We start from the raw sequence: 19,353 nt of genomic DNA, 5'->3' as shown, positions 1-19,353 counted from the left end.
TGGATCTTCTTCTTCTTCTTCATTTTTTTTTTTTTTTAACTTTGCTGCGAATTTCCTAATTAAGCAATGATGTTCATAAATCGTGTGGATGTAAGCTCTGAATATGTGACACCATTGCACGGCCAAATTTCAACTAATTTTGTGTGTTAGGACATAATTTTCTGAGTGATTCCTTATTAAACAGTGACGTGCATAAATCGTGGATGTAATTTAAATTAAATGTGAATGTTAGTACATAATTTTCTGATTGGTTCCTAACTAAGCAAAGATGCTCGGAAATCGTGGATGTAAGCTTTGAATATGTGATGACACCATGTTGCATGGCCAAAATTTCTACTAATTTTGTTTGTTATTACGTACGTTTCTAAGTGATTCCTATAATTATGCAATGATGCTCATAAATCGTGGATGTAATTAAGCTTTAAATATGTGATGACACCATAATGTATGGCCAAAATTTCAACTAATAATTTTGTTTGTTAGTACATAAGTTTCTATGTGTTTCCTAAGTATGCAATGATGCTCATAAATTGTGGATGTAAGCTTTAAGTATGTGATGACACCATGTTGCATGGCCAAATTTCAACTAATTTTGTGTTTTAGTACATAAATATTCTGAGTGATTTCTTGTTAAATAATGATGTCCATAGATCGCGGATGTAGATTTAGAACATATGATGCATAAATTTCAATTAATTTATGCTTATGAAGCATGAGTCACGTCGAGGGGAAAAATGCATGGAATGTATATAAATAAGCAGTATCTGTGTAACAGAAGAATAATTAATATGGTTGGTGGCTAAGTATCTCTTTAAATAAGCATGGAGCTGATAGAAAAATTTAGACCAATATACATGAGTGTCTGTTTGAATCATGATGAATATATGCACCAACTATAAATTGGGGTACTGTGAATCGTCTTATTCTGAAAAGTGGGGAAGGACAGAACATCATCTACTGGAATAATTGTCAAATAGATATGAGGCGTTTGGAAGATTTTGTTAGGTGTAGCGTGTGAAGTCCAATCAGATAACAATTAAACGGTAGATAGGAGCAAATAAAGACTCGTTATAATTTGTTCCCTTTAAAATTAGAATTGGGGCAGTCTAACACTATACTTCCTTATGTATCACATCTTTTTATTTATTTCCAGGACCCACCCCTAATAATTCTTTTTGTCCTTCAAATTAGCGGCACAGCCTCACTTTTGTCTCCCCTCAACCATTTTTTTTTAAAATAACAATAATAGTGTAGTGACAAATAACAATAATAATAATAACAACCTCGATGAGAAGCAAATTGACAATCGTTGATGTGCCTATCTCATGTATTTTGGTGTTTAATTGTATTAGAATTTTGATCTTAACTCAACAATACATAAATACAACCAGTAGAGGCGGAGCTATGTAGAGCCAAGGGGGTTCAATTGAATTCCCTTCATCGAAAAAAAATATCGCGTAAGTAACCAGGGAAAACATGAGTTTCTTATATTGCGTAAGTAGCTATGGGGCAAAAATGAGTTTGTTTTATTATCTATAAATTGCTGAATTCTCTTGACATAAGAGAAGATTCTAATGTAGTGACAAAGAAGCTGAAAAAATTGTTTTAAGCTTAAAAAATTGTTTTAGGTCAGAAGTTCAACAAGTGTGACATTCTAGTATTTTTTGAATTCCCTTACATAAATCTTGTACAAATTAGATCAAGAAACAACAATTGGCAATATGAAACCAAATAAAATATCGATAAATTAAAATGTCTTAGCAGAATTATTGTTGGAGGTTTTTGACAAGGTTGCAAATTGTTTTACTTAACAATGTTTTAGTCACTGTCACGCGAAGTATATACGTTTTAGCGTTTATATCAAGTTCAGATCCGGTGCTAAATTAAAATTCACTATTCATATAATTGATGCAGATATATGTACTAATTCTGATCACTTTGAGATATGATTGGATCCATGCTGATTCGCAGACACGACCATGCCATCTGATATTTTATTTTAATTAATACCTGAAACGTGGCAGAATTTGTTAGTTAATCTAAACAAAAAACAATTATGTCACCCCAACCCCAAATAACGTGTTTATTTAAAATTATTAAAGACTATTTGGTCTGACCACGATAAGTTTGGTGCTAATTTTTTTTTTAATCTATGTTGCCGAATTAGGAAGTGGTAAAGAATAAACAAATGACATGCAATTATACTGTAAGTTTAAAACGGAGAAATGTCGATGGATTTATATTAGTTAAAGGAGAGGAGACAAAGGAATAGCTTATCGATTGTCATGCATGTTAGGTCATCTTTCATTTTCTGACGTGCGAAGTTCATTCTATTAGTCCCTTCTCTTCTCTGTCTGTGTACTATATTCGAAAATTGACTCCCAATTCTTTGGCGTGAGATGCAGCACGTTCCATTTTGAACAGTTCCTTTTTTTCCTGGGGTTGTCTGAAAAATGTCTCATATAAAATTATTATTGAAAAAACGTATGTATTTGAATAGTTCCCGTTTTTTCTATCCATTAATTTTCTTGTCTGAAAAATGTCTCATATAAAATTATTATTGAAAAAACGTATGTCTTTGAATAGTTCCCGTTTTTCTATCCATTAATTTTCTTCCAGAAAGGTGTCTCAACCTTTTAAATTTTCAGCGGAACATTGTATTTCTAAAGTTATGGGTTCATATCTACTATTTATTGTAATTTTAGTAAATTTTTACACATAAATTTATACACCACATCAAAAGTTTGGGGTTCAATTGAACCCCAAGTTATAGTGCTCCATCAGCCTCTGCACTGGGGTCATTGAGACAGATGCTCCTATTTTGTGTTGTCTTTAATTTTCCCTCATAACAAATAAAAATTTTGATGGGGTATAAATTTATATTTTTGCATCATAATACCCCACAAGTTATGTCCCGCGCTCATAAAGAACTTATGTCTCGCTAAGACATAAATTCGATTTTAAAAGGCAAAAATTAGAGACAGTCCATTTGAAGGGAAAAAATTTAGATAAGCCCGTTTGAAGGCCAAAAGTGCAAGTTTTTCTATCCATTGCTACCACCATTTGAATGCCAACTAATTGCACGGTTTTCCCTTCAAATGGGCTGGTCTTTAGTTTTCATCCTTCAAATGGGATGGTCTTTAATTTTTTTCTTTTACAGTGATTATAAAAAAGAGAATTGGAAAAACAGAAAGAGAAAAGTACTGTAAACTTCTTGAGTAAGAAATAGTAATTACTAAACTCTCCATTTTTAGAGAAACTGAAATGTTAACCTAGTTTGTTTAAGCTAAACAATAAAATGAAAAAATATATTTTTTTGTTTTTTCATACTTTTAGTGCGGGCGGGGAATTGGAAAAATAGCGGAGCGGGTTGAAAATTTTTAGAAAAAATGTTAACCTAGTTTGTTTAAGCTAAACAATAAAACGGGGCGGTGCGGGTTGGTTGAAAATAGAAAAAAGCTTTGGGGTTTAGTTTAGACGAAACCCGCACCGCAACCGCCCCCCCCCGCCCCATTGCCATCTCTGGTACTAACTTATGTTCCTTTAGGCATAAGTTCGATTGTGTAGGACAAAACTTAAAGAGCAGCCCATTTGAAAGACAAAATTAAAGACCAGCAAATAGGGTCAAAAGTGCAAATGACCCTTTGTATTCATCTTAGTGCCTGGGCCTTCGTCATTAGCCTGATACGTGATTGGTCTCGTTTCTTTTTTTTTTGTGCGGAATGTCCTTCACTTGGGGTGGTCTTTAATTTTTGTCCTTCAAATTGGAGGTCTTTAAGTTTTTCCCTTCGCCTAATACCCCGAGGTTGTGGATTCGAACCCCAGTCCAGTTAAAAAAAAAATTGCGGGGGTTCGAACCCGAAACTCTACCTTGCAATTTTTTTTAAATTTTTTGACTGAGCAGGGGTTCGAACCTGAAATCAAAGAATTTTTAGCGAAGGACAAAAGTTAAAGACACCAATTTGAGGGACAAATTAAAGATCACCCTCAGCGAAGGACAATCCTGCAAATTACCCGTCCGGTTCCAATAGAATGACTTGTCATTATTGGGCTATACTACATTGTCTTCGCAAAGGCCCACTTAAAAGGTTCATGAATGAAAATAAGCATATGCTTTTTAGAAGTACACGACTTTAAGCATTTCTTTTTAGGAAAATTTACATGCCATAACTATTTCTACGAGCTATTTATAGATTATAACTACTTCTAAGAGTTATTTATGGGTTGTAACTACTTTTTGCAATAATTACATTTCGTAGCTACTATACATGAGGCGCGCTGCACTAGAGTGGTCATTGGGCATGTGCTTTGCCCTTGTGCGCCAGGTTCAAATCCCGCTGGCCGCATCCTTTTTATGAGAAATTGCAATTTCGACTGTATTTTTGTGTATTTTCGTGTTTTTAAATACAATGAAATACATGTATCATAAAAACAGAGTGGAGTAATCCTTTAAATACACATGGGAGTTGTGTATTTCATTGTATTTATATAAATACAATCAAATACACCTGTATCTGACTATATTAACAAAATTGGGTTGCACCACATTCACGTCATATGTATTTGATGTATTTTGAATAGTAACATAACATTTTCACTGTATTTCAGTGTATTTGGTCAGATGTATGTCACATGTATTTGGTTTATTCAGCTGTATTTTGAATAGCAACCTTACAGCTATATTTAAATGTTTAAATACACGGAAATACATTCGAAATTCCAAAGGTAGCTACTGTTTGTAAATTGTAAACTTGTAGCTATATATTGTTAGGAGCTTATAAAAGATAGTTATTTATGTAAGTTATCCTTCTTTTTAAGTAATGAATATTTATATAATCAGATATTTTTAAAAGAATTTGTATCAGACTCTCGATGATAAGTAATCTAAAAACCAGCAAGTACTATATTACGACCAACTCAACTATAATTATGTTATAAATTTATTTATTATGTCAATGTATATAACTTAAAATCTAACTACAAAACATTGGTGTAGAGTTAGTTGCTTCAATTGGTCAGATCATGGTTCCCTGGGAATTGAACTCTGAAAACTTAGTCAGCCCATTGGGCCACCATTATAAATGGTGGGGAAAGGACACAAATGACCGCTGGGTCATAAATAATCTCATACGCCGACCCATCTATTCACAAACCTAAAAGTTAGCTCATAAATTATTTTCATCCGCCAGCCAAAATTTGTAGCAAGTCTTTTGTCGCCACAAAAAATTTAAAAAGCCGCCACTAAAAGCCAAGCGCTTTTTAAAAAAAAACAACCTTTTTGTAGCGACCAAAAGTTGCCACTAAAGGACTGCTACAGAAAAATCAGGCTTTTCAGTGGCAATTAAAAAAGTCACCAATAAAGGTTAAACATCCCAAACACATGTATAATATCTGTATATTTAGTAAGAAATATCCCAAAAAACTCTGAGGCGATTTTTGTATATAATATGTATCATTTGTGTATAAAAATATGTATCAGTACCTATATGTAATGTATAGAAACTGCATAAAATATGAATCACTAAGGTATATATCATTTTTGTATATTGTATATAATGTGTATTATAGAATAGAAAATTGTATCGTTTTTATATATAATATGTATCATTTTTGTATAGAAAGTGTATATATAATTCCAACATGTGTATATGAACTGTATCAGTCTTGTATAGAAAGTGTATCATAGGTATAAAAAAATGTATCATAGAAATTGTATCATTGTGGTATATAATATGTATCACTGTTGTGTATAATAAATGTATAATTAACGTATAATTTATGTATAATAAATGTATAATTAATTCCAGCATATGTATATAAACAAATTGTATCATTCTTGTATATAAAGTGTATATATAATTCCAACATATGTATATAAAAATGTATTATTTTTGTATATACTTACTAAATATACACATATTATACATATTTTGGGATATTTCTTACTAAATATACAAATATTATACATGTTTTGGGATATCTAACCTTTAGTGGCGACTTTTTTAATTGCCACTAAAAAGCCCGATGTTTCTGTAGCAGCCCTTTAGTGGCAACGTTTTTGTGGCGACTAAAAAGTCTTTTTTTTTTAAGCGCCTAGGCTGTTGGGCCGGCCGGCCATTTTTTGGCATTAATTTGGGCCGCCCGGACAGCCTGTGGTATTAAGCCCAAATATTGATCAAATGTGGGATTAGTTTGGCTGACTGGACACACAGTGTCCCTTTCCCTATAAATGGTGGGGGGTTAATGGACAAAATGTTTACAACAAAGGACTAACGCAAATTGGGCAATTTGCAGGATTGTCCTTCGCTGGGGTGGTCTTTAATTTTTGTCCCTCAAATTGGTGGTTTTTTGACTTTTGCCCCTTCGCTAAAAATTCCTTGGTTTCAGGTTTGAACTCCAGCTCAGTCAAAAATTTTAAAAAAATTCACAAGGTAGAATTTGGATTCGCAAGGCAGAATTTGCATGGCGTAGAATTTTGCAAAATTCTGCCTTGCGAATCCAAACATCCGGCTTGTGATTTTTTTTTTTTTTTTTTTTACTGAGCTAGGGTTCGAATTCACAACCTCGGGGTATTAGACGAAGGGCAAAACTTAAAGACCACCAATGTGAAGGACAAAAATTAAAGACCACCCCAAATGATGGTCTTTAAATTTTGTCCCTCATAACAAATAATTTTTTGCCTGACATAATTTAATATTTTCGTATCATAAAGTTACGGCATTTTCCTTAAAAAGTTTATGCTCCGCTAGTTATAAGTTTGATTTCTGGAAAGCAAAAGTTAAAGAACAGCCCATTTGCAGAGCAAAAATTAAAGACCAGCCTATTTGAAGGGCAAAACGTGCAATTTCTTCATTTTACTCAGCCTCCTTTCGTATTAGGGCAATTCGCAGAATTGCCCTTCTTTTGGGGTGGTCTTTAAATTTTGCCCTTCATATTTGAAATCTTTAAATTTTGCCCTTCGCTAAATCCCATAGGTTTCGTGTTCGGATCAAAATTTTAAAAAATTGCAAGGCAAAGTTTAAATTTCGCTATACCCCCTAATAAATTGTGAAGAATTAAAAGTTATCGGACGGCATACTTATGCCTTATGCGAGACTTGACATAAGTATGCCGGTTCGCATAACTTTGATAATTCCTTCATAAGTTTATGCCGGGATCAAAAGCATAAAAGTTTGCCCATTAAAAAGTATGCCCCATCGGCATAAACTTGTTAAGGATTTACCAAACTTATGCCTTATGGGCAAACTTTGCCTTGAAGCATATATATGTATTTTTTCAAGCATATATACCAAAGTTACATGGAAAAGTATTATGCTACAACCAAATGTCCATCCCGATACAAATTCACACTTTGGTTTTACAAGGTAGATTTTTTTGTTGATAGACTTGAGAAATATTTTCCTATCTTCGTGTAGGCGGACCAAGAAATATTTTCCCATCTTTATTTTGAATGCTCCATCACAAAAGGATTGTGGTACAAAACTAGAAGAATAGGGGGTCAAAAGATGAAATCACATGGATCTCACACATTGCTAGACACAAATCGGCCATTTTGCTCCATTACTTGCTTTGCATTTTTGGTATCTAGTGGCATTGGTTTGGAGAGAAAAATTTCAAAATACTCGGTTTCTTCCGATAGACCGCAGAGAGATTGCACAACATATTCACATCAATGAGAACAATTTCAAATGGCGAGCTTTTGAATTGCTATCCCTCTAAGTGTAGTTGATTAAAACATTTGTTTTTTTAATGTAATAGTTGCTCCTAGTTTGACTTATACAAGTTAGTAATTTTATGTTTGAAGGTCGGCTTCAACTTTCATAAAGTTTTTTGGATGGAATAAAATAGACTTTCAACCAAAAAAAAAGTTTGCCTTATAAGGCAAAGTTTAAATTTTATATTTTTTTCTAGGAAACTTTTAGTTATGTTTAACTAAAAGTTTGATTTCTTTTGGTTAAGCATCACGGCATAACTTTAACTTTTTCTTAAAGATTGTATCTTGGATCGCATACACTCCCTAGTCTGCCTTGCGAAATTATTTTTTTATTTTATGCTTGAGCGGGGGTTCGAACCCGAATTTCATGTATTCGCCCATTTGCAGAGCAAAAATTAAAGACCAGCCTATTTGAAGGGCAAAACGTGCAATTTCTTCATTTTACTCAGCCTCCTTTCGTATTATCTGGCTTTTGGACCTTAACCAAAGCCTGTGACCCGAGGAGATTCTATACTTGGGAATTTTTTTTTCTCTTTTTATTTCTCTGAGAATGTCAGTCAACAAAAAAAAAAAAGAAGAAAAAAAAACAAGATGAATATGAACTTATTTACTTGGCCAATAAAGCAACCAACAACTTGAATTTTATGGATAGTCATTAAGCAAACGTAGTTGGAATATGCTAGCTTTTTCCAAGATCATAAATTAAGATGTGTAATCAAAGATGACTTTCTCAAATTGATATTAAGCGGATGGAACATAGGCCACGCTGCTAGCTTTTCCCATTAGTTTCTCTATGGCATCGAAACCATCTGCGCGTCCATTTTCCTACCATTTATCATGGAGACTTCTCTTTCTTCCCGACTTTGATCAGTTAGCCGTCTCCTTCTCATAGTTCACCTATATTTTCCTAAATCATCTGAGGATTATTCGATGGATTTAAGTTATTAATAATAATATTTACACAGATAATATAAAATACTGTAAAGACTTTTTTTACATTAGTACTGGATTTTAACAATGTAATACTAACAAGTTAGTATCTTTTTTACTAGATTACTAAACTAATGCGTATCAAGAGATTTACTTATAGTTACATAATTTTAATTAAGTAAATATTATTTACACCACCAATAAACAAAACTTAAAACTCTTACAATCATGCAAAGAAAGAGGTGTTTGATTACATCAATAGCATATTTTACAATCATTCATCATATGACACGTTGTAGAAAAAGAAGAAGAATTCATTCAAGGACCGAATATATAGTTTGACCTATACATACCTATACATACAAGGGGATAAAGTTAGAATTACTTTGAAGATAATAGATGGATTAATAGACATCTATTATCTATTTCCATTTTCATATATAGGAAAAAAGTGATATATAAATGAAATGAGAAAGCATTTATCATTGTCTTTCCGGCATGTTATGTCATGCACATTCTCGTGATAATAATTGTGAGCTGCATTAAAACATGAGCAACTGAACTGAATTGAGATTGAGAGGCTTGGTACTACAGTGAATTCCTATTACAAACCAAGTGGATAATCACTAATAAGGTGTTTGATGCTTTACATTCCGTATTAACAAACACATATACCATACATGCATTATTGGTACTGTAATATCATTTCTAGACAATTCAATTAAATTTTTTAACGTTTAGTTTTTTAGACAAAGCATAGTATTGCACAAGTTCTTTATATCCCACATTCTAGCGTATGAAAGATAAATACTCAACAACAATTCAAATATTATGCTATTTTGCTTTATAGAGATGAGTATCTGTATAGTTTAATGGACTATATAATGAATTTTGTTTGTAGAGTACTATAACATAAATGGAAGAAAGAATTTTGTCGCGTTTTTGATGTCGATAACTCTTAAACATATAAATTAATTATTTATTCTATGTTTTATCAGAATTGCAAAAGAAAAAAACTTTCATTTCAGATTAATAAAAAGAAGAAAAGCCATTCCGGGTCGAATAGATAAATAATCTTCTTTCAGAATTTCAGTGATAGCAAAAAGTCTTCAAAAGAAAATTACTGGTGTGTTGTAACGGAACGTGGTGGTGGCCGTTTAGTAATAATGGTTAATATTAGGGGTAGTTCCAGCTAAGTAGGAATATAATCATCAGTACCCCATCAAACAATCCCGGTACCCGAAAAAGGAGCATCCCATTTTGACATCCATTTGGTATTCCATTCTATTTCATTTTCATCTATAAACAATACCATTCAATCTCCGAAGACAACCAGCAGCGGCTACTTTTGTCCATAGGTGTGAGAATGTGGCGTTGTGTGTCGCGTGGCCTTCGCGCCTCCTCTAACAGATCTATCTCCGGCGCCGGCCGCCGACTCTTCTCCTCACAAACTGTACGTTTCCTCTCTCTCTCTCTTTTCTCAATTTATTCATTCGATCAGCTAATAATAGATAGATACCTGATTTTATTGATTCATAGAATCTTAAGGATTGCCAATATGTACATTTTGTATTGAAGCTTGCGATAATCGTTATTGGTGACCTAGCTGTTGGTGAATCTTATGAATTTAAATTGTGATTTTTAGTTTTAACGTCTCATTAGGTTTCGCGACCTCGCTGTTATCGGATTTGATCATCTTTTTTGAAGGTCTTTGTGTTCGATTGTTGTAGATTCTCCGAGCTTATGATTTTGTCCACAAAGCTCTCTTTTTGAAATCATTTTTTTTTTTCACTTGCTTTATTTTCCTCTATAAGCTGAGTTTTCATTTTTGCATTTTTGTAGCTGTTAATGAATTTAGGATTTTTGATTGATTGAGTTTTAGTTTTGATGTCTCATTAGGTTCGCGACCTAGTTGTTATTTGATTTGATCTTCTTCTTTGAAGGTCTTTGTGTTCGATTTTTCCAGATTCTCCGAGCTTATGATTTCTCATTTTTAGCCTCAAAGCTCTCTTTTTTAAAAAAAAATTGTTTTTTTTCACTTGCCTTGTTTTCCTATATAAGCTGAGGTTTCATTTTTGCATTTTCGTAGATGTTAATGAATTTAGGAGTTTTGATTGATTGAGTTTCAGTTTTGACGTCTCATTAGGTTTAGCGACCTAGCTGTTATCAGATTTGATCTTCTTCTTTCAAGGTCTTTGTGTTTGATTGTTGTAGATTCTCCGAGATTATGATTTCTCATTTTTAGCCTGAAAACTCTTTTTCTTTAAATCACTTTCTTACTTGCTTTGTTTTCCTCTATAAGCTGAGGTTTCATTTTTGTAGATGTTAATGAATTTAGGAGTTTTGATTGATTTGAGTTTTAGTTTTGACATCTCCTTAGGTTAGCGACCTATCTGTTATCAGATTTGATCTCCTCTTTGAAGATCTTTGTGTTCGATTGTTCTAGATTCACCGAGCTTATGATTTCTCTTTTTTACCCTCAAAGCTCTTATTCTTTAAATCAATTTTTTCACTTGCTTTGTTTTCCTCTATAAGCTGAGGTTTCGTTTTTGCATTTTCGTAATTATTTTATTAGTCTGATGATTTTTTTTTTCATGGTTGAATATTCGGTGTTGCCTAGCAGAATGTGGGAGGCTCGTCCTATACAATAGTGGATCACACATACGATGCGGTGGTGGTCGGTGCAGGCGGTGCAGGGCTTCGAGCGGCAATAGGGTTGTCTGAGCATGGATTCAATACTGCTTGCATAACCAAGCTCTTTCCTACTCGATCTCACACTGTTGCAGCTCAGGTACCTCGATTCTAACTCTTCGCCGATTTTTATTTCTATTTTCTTGAACTAGGTAGAGTTTTATGTTATCTAGTTGGTAGGAGAAGACTCCGAATTTTAGAAGAAAATATGTTGTGCAAAGAGCATCTAATCATCCACACTAACTGGGACTCTTTGCTTGTTGTTGTCGGGTTGCCTGTTTATTGGTGGGCTGGGCCAGCTAGACAATATTCATTTTTGATACTGAATATTTCTTGGGAATGATTAGAAAATTGGAAGAGCTTACTGGATTTTCTTTGAAAAGTTAAACTCGTGACAATGGCAGTTGACGCAGATTTGTGTTATAGTTCGAACAGAACTGTTAACAGCTTTATGAATGGAGTAATTTTTAATCAACTGGGAAAACTTTTTTTTGATTGTTATCCGTAAACATGGTTTTGGTTATTTTCCTTTTCTCAGTAGTATGTTATGGGTCTCCACCACTTAAAGTTTCCTTCTTGTCTTGTTATCTGTTGAGAACTTCATGATGATGCAATCTTGACTATTCTAGTTGAGGTAGATTTGTGTTTAGAGTCTATAACTACTGTTTTTTTCTTCATCAGCTCATTTTTCTGTCACCCTGGATTGAAATTTTTTAGTTGTATTTCCTTCGCAATCTTTGTGCAGAACTTGTTTAGAATTCACATCGCCAGTCTTCTTATGCATGAGTTATTATACTTGGCCCTTCTTTTTTGTTTTTCCGTTTTTTGTTTGAAGATATTATCTCGCTATTCTTATATCCTTTTTGTTCATGTTTGCTATCTGCAATTAACTTCCTTTCCGTCTCTAGCCAATGTAGTTGATTTGCATTTTTGTCTTTACATTTCCTGCCAAGAACTGTTTAACTTAGAGAAATTGGGCTGAATCGCTGGTTTGCTGTGCAGCTTGATGGATAAAATTTGAAGTATGGTTGCCTTAAAAATAACAACTCTTGTCTGGTGGGATAGGATTGTGCATGTAATTGCTTAAGTTTCCGGTTCCAGACCTGATATGCTTATGATTTTCCTTCATTTGTGATTTCCTTCGTAGGGCGGTATAAATGCTGCATTAGGCAATATGACAGAGGACGATTGGAGGTGGCACATGTATGATACAGTTAAAGGAAGTGATTGGTTAGGTAAGTTTTGTCTTGAGTCGGATTTTCTCTATGTCTGTCGGCATTAACTCAATGCCGCTTTTGTATGAATGAACCATGTGAAACTCAAAGTACAGATTAGAAATTTGTGCACTTTGACAGCTACAGTTTGTACCTCTTAGTTACACGCGTTCCACTTCAAAACAGAACCAATTGCTTTCAACACTGTTCTTAAGTGGCCAAAGTTACACGGTTTTAACCACGTTGAAGCATATACTCTATGACTGCAATGTCTGTTGTACATTTTTTGCAAAACCAGTAAAACAGTTTTTTCTTGTGGAGAAAGTTATGAAGTGGCGTAAGGGTAGTAGGTTCCAATATATGGACCTTCGAGATTAATGGCTTGGGGTTTTCCTTGTACATTGCGTATCTCAATGCAAGTGTGTTGATTTTCCAGGTGATCAGGATGCTATACAATACATGTGTAGAGAAGCACCAAAAGCAGTTATAGAGCTTGAGAATTATGGTTTGCCTTTCTCTCGAACTGAAGATGGTAAAATATATCAACGTGCATTTGGCGGTCAAAGTCTAGACTTTGGAAAAGGTAAGAAGTTGATCTCTTGGATATTGGTATTATCAACTCAATCTGACTCTTGTTTTTCTGGGATAGGAGGACAAGCATATCGTTGTGCGTGTGCTGCGGATCGGACTGGGCATGCTCTACTGCATACTCTTTATGGCCAGGCCATGAAGCATAATACCCAGTTTTTTGTGGAATATTTTGCTTTGGATTTACTAATGAACAGTGATGGTATTGTCTTCAACTTAAAACTCAGTTCTATGTCATATGATTCTAAATATTAGCCTAGTGTGAAAATACTTAGACTTGTCCTGGATTGCGCTGGATACTTTGAAACTTTGTGGTAGTAATCTAGCACGAGACATACTAAGAAGTATCCTGTATTTCATTTGATTTTTTAACATTTTCCTGATTGGACGATTGATCAGTATACATACGGCTGAAGTTATATGTAGATTCATAGGACCTCTTGCTCATTTTTCGTTGTTTCATTCTACTAATCAACTCTTCTTTGTGCTTTGAAAAATGCATCAACATTAGGGAGCTGCCAAGGTGTAATAGCACTAAATATGGAGGACGGTACCTTGCATCGATTCCGTTCTGCCAATACAATTTTGGCCACAGGGGTACTTACTGGTCAACATTGACCTCTACTTAGACTGCTGGAAGTAGTAATGATTTTGTAAACCTTCTCTTTTATAAATGTTTGGATCAGGGTTATGGTCGAGCTTACTTCTCGGCAACATCTGCTCATACTTGCACAGGAGATGGTAATGCTATGGTTGCGCGTGCTGGGCTTCCTCTTCAGGTCATTTTATTAATGACATATTCTGACCATGTCAAGTTTTCCCCTTACTTGTGGTACCTTATTTTGAAGAAACTCTGCTATGTCTCCTTGCAGGATCTCGAGTTTGTGCAGTTCCATCCAACTGGTATATATGGAGCTGGTTGCCTCATTACTGAAGGTTTGATTCTTATTCAATGCTATTAGTGAGGACAATAATTAATTTGCTTGTCCATTCTTCTGTCAACTGTTCTTCGGTTCGTATTTCCTGATTTATTGAGTACAGTGTTTTTCTTTTCTTTTGGTGGGTGATATCTTGAGTATATTATTTACTATTCCTTGTATATTATTTACTATTCCTTTGACATATTCTTGAATTTCTATTTTTAACAAGTGCCTCATTCCATGCTTAGGATCTCGTGGTGAAGGTGGTATCCTGAGGAATAGCGAGGGTGAGCGATTTATGGAAAGGTATGCCCCAACTGCCAAGGATCTTGCATCAAGAGATGTTGTTTCCAGATCTATGACAATGGAAATTCGAGAAGGGCGTGGTGTAGGTATGATGTCATAAATTAAGCTAAATCAAGAAGTTTGTTCTTATATCATTCTTGTGAGAGCCCTTCAAATGCACTGGATAGATATTGACCACAATACTAGAATTTCAGGGGTTATTGCTATTCTTATTCTGGTTTTACTCAATAGCCATTCACATCTTAGGCTTTCCCTTTAATTTCTCTGAATGATTTGTGACGAAGTTCATGATTTGTCCGGTTAAAGTGGTTGTGTTATGACCATCTTAGTGAAAGTCTGAAATGCCAGATCTCTATTTAATTGAGAGTATTCTATCCAAGTCATATCCAGCTTCTGTCTGACATAGACGTCATCGTCATTGTTTATTTGTTTTTGAGCATGAAACATATTGTCATGTCCACATGTCAGTAAAGGATTGAACTTGTATAAACTCTAGTGTTTGTTTGCTGGAGGTATTCATCTTCAAATCTTAGGATAGAACTGGGATAGTATTTGGTGATTGAGAACTTGTATGTCAAATGATTTTTCTGGGATTGCAAATGTAGGTACAGTACTTATTCTGAGCATAGTGGATGTTTGTGGCACGTGTTTAGGATGAACACCTACCCTGTTTGTCTTCTTTTTCTTCCTCCTTTAAAGCAGTCACGACTGCTGGACCTTTTTCAAACGTCTGATATTGTTGTCAAACTTCCGACAGGACCATTGAAGGACCACATCTATCTTCACCTCAATCACTTACCTCCAGAGGTCCTTAAGGAGAGACTTCCTGGTATCTCTGAAACAGCTGCCATTTTCGCTGGTGTTGATGTAACGAAGGAGCCAATTCCTGTTTTACCTACCGTGCATTATAATATGGGAGGAATCCCCACGAATTACCATGGAGAGGTATGAAAATTAGTTAAATTCTCCTCTCCTGAAAATCCATTTTCAACTTTTGTTTTTCTTACCTGGTCCATTTTGGAGGTGAAACTAGTTTCTTAAATGTTTTGTTTGGCAGGTGGTCACTATTAAAGGGGATGATTCAGATGCTGTGATCCCAGGATTGATGGCTGCTGGTGAAGCAGCATGTGCATCTGTTCATGGCGCCAATCGTCTTGGTGCAAATTCTCTTCTAGATATTGTTGTTTTTGGGCGGGCATGTGCTAATAGGGTGGCGGAGATCCAAAAACCAGGTTAGTATAATTTGTTTATCTATCTCCTTTCAGCTTTAGGCATGCATAACATGTTTAAGATTTCTAAACTTTCATTCCTGCAGGTGAGAAACAGAAGCCACTTGAAAAGGATGCTGGAGAGAGGACCATTGCATGGTTGGACAAGATTAGGAACTCAAATGGTTCATTGCCCACCTCAAAGATAAGGCTGAACATGCAAAGAGTTATGCAAAACAATGCTGCTGTCTTCCGCACACAAGAGACATTAGAGGAAGGTAGGAAGGAGGTTTCATGTTTTTAATAATTATGTATCATTTTTTTTCTTGTAATAAGTCTCTTGGGAAGGTTTCTTTTCTTAAATATTTGGTGACTTTGTCAACTGAGCTGACTATTTTCTCTGCGCCCTTTTCCCTCTGTTGCGGCTACAGGTTGCCAGCTCATTGACAAAACATGGGAGAGTTTCCATGATGTTCAGTTGAAGGATAGAAGTTTAATATGGTATTATTGCATGGAGGAGATTATGAATTGTTAATAAAGTTTTAGTTGGGCTTCCTTTTTTCCTTGTGCTGTTTTCCTGAATTTCCTTCTATTTCGAATTTGCAGGAACTCAGATCTTATAGAGAGTATTGAGCTGGAAAACCTTCTAATCAATGCATGCATTACCATGCACTCGGCCGAGGCAAGAAAAGAAAGCAGAGGAGCTCATGCTCGTGAAGATTTTACGGTCAGCTTCAGTTTCTTTCCTTTATGAATCAGTTACTAGTCTTATTTTTTGTTCCTAATGGATTGAACTTTTTATGGTTTTGCAGAAAAGAGATGATGAGACGTGGATGAAACATACTCTAGGGTAAGTTTTTTCCTTTATTTATTTCTATGGCTTATTGCTTGTCATCTTTGCTTTGGTCTGTGCAATTGATGAAAGGTCTTGCTTGATTATCCATTAATTAACTTTTCCATGAACCTATATATGCTTGTTTCGGGAGGAAGGGTGGGATGAGGAGGATTGAAACCTCAAGTTGTGAAAATCGGTGTTATCCTTCAAAAATAACTTTTTTCCGATCCCACCAACACTACAAAATAATGTGAATATTTGAGAAAATGAATAAACAGAAAGGAAAACAGTATTTCCATGTTAAAACAGTTGTAATCTTACAAGATTTTGTTTTTTGAAGCATGAAGATAAAATTTGAAATTATTGTTGTTGGTCTTTTATGTAAAAATATACTTTTAAACAATGTGATATAGAAGTAAGAAGCAGAATGTTAAGATATGTATAGCAGGCGCATTTACACTAAAATCCTAGAACCTACTTTGTCCATAGACACTAGCGATGTTTTGCCACATCATAAGTGAATCTTGATGAGTAGATAAATTGTCAGATAGATACATATCAAGGAAAAAACAATTTTATGAGAAAAAAGTGATAATTTCTTTTGGGGTAAGGGTTTGAATGGCTAGTGTGGGAAATAGCAAAACCACCAGAATGTTGCCTCTTATTAGCCAAAAGACAATATTTAGATACCAATCAGCCCTTGATTGCCCCCACCCCCCTCTATAAAAAAGCTGCTCAAGTTTTTGTGGCTCAGTGTGCCTGAGAATCAAAACTTTCTTGCATGTCTTCGACTGGGAGTAAACACAACACGTATATTTGGTTTTCTTTAGTCATGTTCTCCTTGTGGATCATGGGCAGTTCACTTAGACGTTGAGTCTTTGATAGTTAGCTGTTATGGTTGGATTTGGCCACAAGCAGTTCAACATATGGACTTTGCTTAGCCTTGTCATAACCTGGTGTAGAACCACCTTTAGAAACTACCATCATGAAATTGCTATAGACAAGTCATTTTCCCCCCCAAAAAAAAAAAAAAATGCTATAGACAAGCCAACCAGGTGGTCTCGATTCCAGTGCTTTGGTTTTACCTATTATTTGCAGTACTTTGGTTTTTTATTTTCTTTGTTCCTGGTTGGTTCCATAGGTGTTTGTCTGCTGTAATTTCAAGTAGTTGCTTTTTGAAGCTTTGTAACTCGCCTCTTCGTAGTATCAGCGTATATTTCCTCTTGTAGTGACTTAATTGTTCTCTAGTGCTGATATCATGGTAGATGCGCTCTACCGATAAACAAGATCATGGTAGATGCAATCTCCTTAGTCCTTAGTGTTGAGCTTGTTAACAAAGTTCATCTATCTGCAGATATTGGGAGAACGAGAAAGTTCGGCTAGAATACAGACCAGTGCATATGAACACTCTAGATGATGAAATTGAGACGTTCCCACCAAAGGCACGTGTCTACTGATATACTCAATTATAGGGGGATTTGGGTGGCTGGAAGTTGGTAATAAGGAAGGTTGCAATAAATCACCGAAATTGTGAAATTTTCGTAATAATTGTTGATTTATTTGTGCGATGATTTGTAAGCAGCCTGAAGTGTTCATTATATTAGAAGGAGAACACTGTTTGTCTTGTAATCAGGAAGCAAGGCTTCTTCTGACTTTTCGATCTTGTAGAAGATGGTCTAATCACTTGTTTGTGCTCTTTACATACTCTAATCCTCATGATTTGACATGATTGGCGACGTTATCTTTACTTACCTATTTTTTTTTTTTTTTAAAACTCAGTAAGCCAGCTCTTATGGGTTAAATTTTTTAATGAGCCAAAGCCCAAAAATGCTTCACCTTTTGAAAAGCTTTCAACTTTTTTTGTATGTGGAACAGTGCTTCCCATGCTTTACAATATATAGCGGGCCTTTCTCATAAATGTTTATTCTGACTTGGTGAACGTTTTATTGATCATCTTACTGTGAATGGTATGTAGAGGATGATAGCACATCTTGTTTTTGTTATTTAATTTGTGAATTCTGAACTTTTTAGGGGTTGTTGAGTGGATAATTGGGTTTTAGAGTGTGTAGCGTCAGAAAAGTATCATATGTTTATGAAAGCAGTGAGCACCTCTTGAAGTATCTTCATGTTTACCTTAGACGTTTGGGAGTTGGCGTCTTTTCTTTTTTATTTTCTTATATTTGGGAGTTGGCTTATTTTGAACTTTTGGTGCGTAAAGATTTTTAATTTTGTTTCAAGTAACTTTGATGCTTCACAAAAATGTAGTCTCGCAAGAGATTTAGCCGTCTCATACTATGGTGCTCTTACCTTAAATCCAATTTGTATTGATCTGTGGCAGACCAAGTGGGGTAATTCACTTCGTAGATGTGGACATTTCAGCCCAAGTTGCTATTATTTTTGTCCTAATTTTACGAAACACATAATTCATTTTGAGTTTGACTATTGGTCTGATGCAATGAACTTATGTGACTTTTAATTTAGAAAAACACTGCTGCTTTCCTCTGAAAATGGATTTCACCATTCTGTCTTAAATTCCCAGTCACAGCAGACTGGTGATTCATTAACTTAGCTAGCATAAATAGCAGTAATTTCTCAATTCTCTATCTTGGCACGGATAGCAATTGTGTTGTCAACTCTGGTTTGCCTGATGGTATTTCAATTGAACTATAATTCTAACGAACAGCATTGCGTTACTTATGCTAGTTACAGTCAAATCTCTCTGTAATGACAGCGTTTGTCTGAAAATTTTATGGCTATTATAGTGAGGTGTTGTTATGTATGTATGCTGACATTTGATGTTTAGATCTCACTAGCTGTTATAAATAAAAGTACGCAAACAATTATCTTTCTGTACTTTTTATGTTAATAACGTAAATAATATACTTGTTAATTTTAAAATCCCAATTGATTTTTATATCTCCACACCGATAAAGAATTTAAATTTAAG

At 34.8% G+C, this 19,353-nt stretch overlaps 1 protein-coding gene across 2 annotated transcripts; it reads left to right on the top strand.

The window, feature by feature from the left end:
• The first annotated feature begins 9,917 nt into the window (after positions 1 to 9,917).
• Positions 9,918 to 18,106, top strand: LOC132046566 (succinate dehydrogenase [ubiquinone] flavoprotein subunit 1, mitochondrial). Of its 2 annotated transcripts, none has more exons than XM_059437239.1 (16): positions 9,918 to 10,097; positions 11,268 to 11,435; positions 12,483 to 12,570; positions 12,986 to 13,132; positions 13,199 to 13,339; positions 13,649 to 13,734; positions 13,824 to 13,916; positions 14,010 to 14,073; positions 14,306 to 14,449; positions 15,121 to 15,308; positions 15,421 to 15,595; positions 15,679 to 15,849; positions 16,003 to 16,072; positions 16,178 to 16,298; positions 16,384 to 16,421; positions 17,761 to 18,106. In XM_059437239.1, the coding sequence occupies exons 1-16, from the start codon at positions 10,011 to 10,013 to the stop codon at positions 17,861 to 17,863; spliced, it is 1,884 nt and encodes a 627-aa protein (XP_059293222.1). In that variant the 5' UTR covers positions 9,918 to 10,010; the 3' UTR covers positions 17,864 to 18,106. The 2 variants fall into 2 exon arrangements, with proteins under 2 accessions (XP_059293222.1, XP_059293221.1); XM_059437238.1 differs by having other exon boundaries at positions 11,265 to 11,435.
• Positions 18,107 to 19,353: the final 1,247 nt, after the last annotated feature.

Source organism: Lycium ferocissimum, chromosome 2, assembly GCF_029784015.1.
Source record: "Lycium ferocissimum isolate CSIRO_LF1 chromosome 2, AGI_CSIRO_Lferr_CH_V1, whole genome shotgun sequence".
NCBI lineage: Eukaryota > Viridiplantae > Streptophyta > Magnoliopsida > Solanales > Solanaceae > Lycium > Lycium ferocissimum.
Note: the sequence above shows the minus strand (reverse complement) of the source record. Positions and strands in the feature narration are given on the sequence as shown.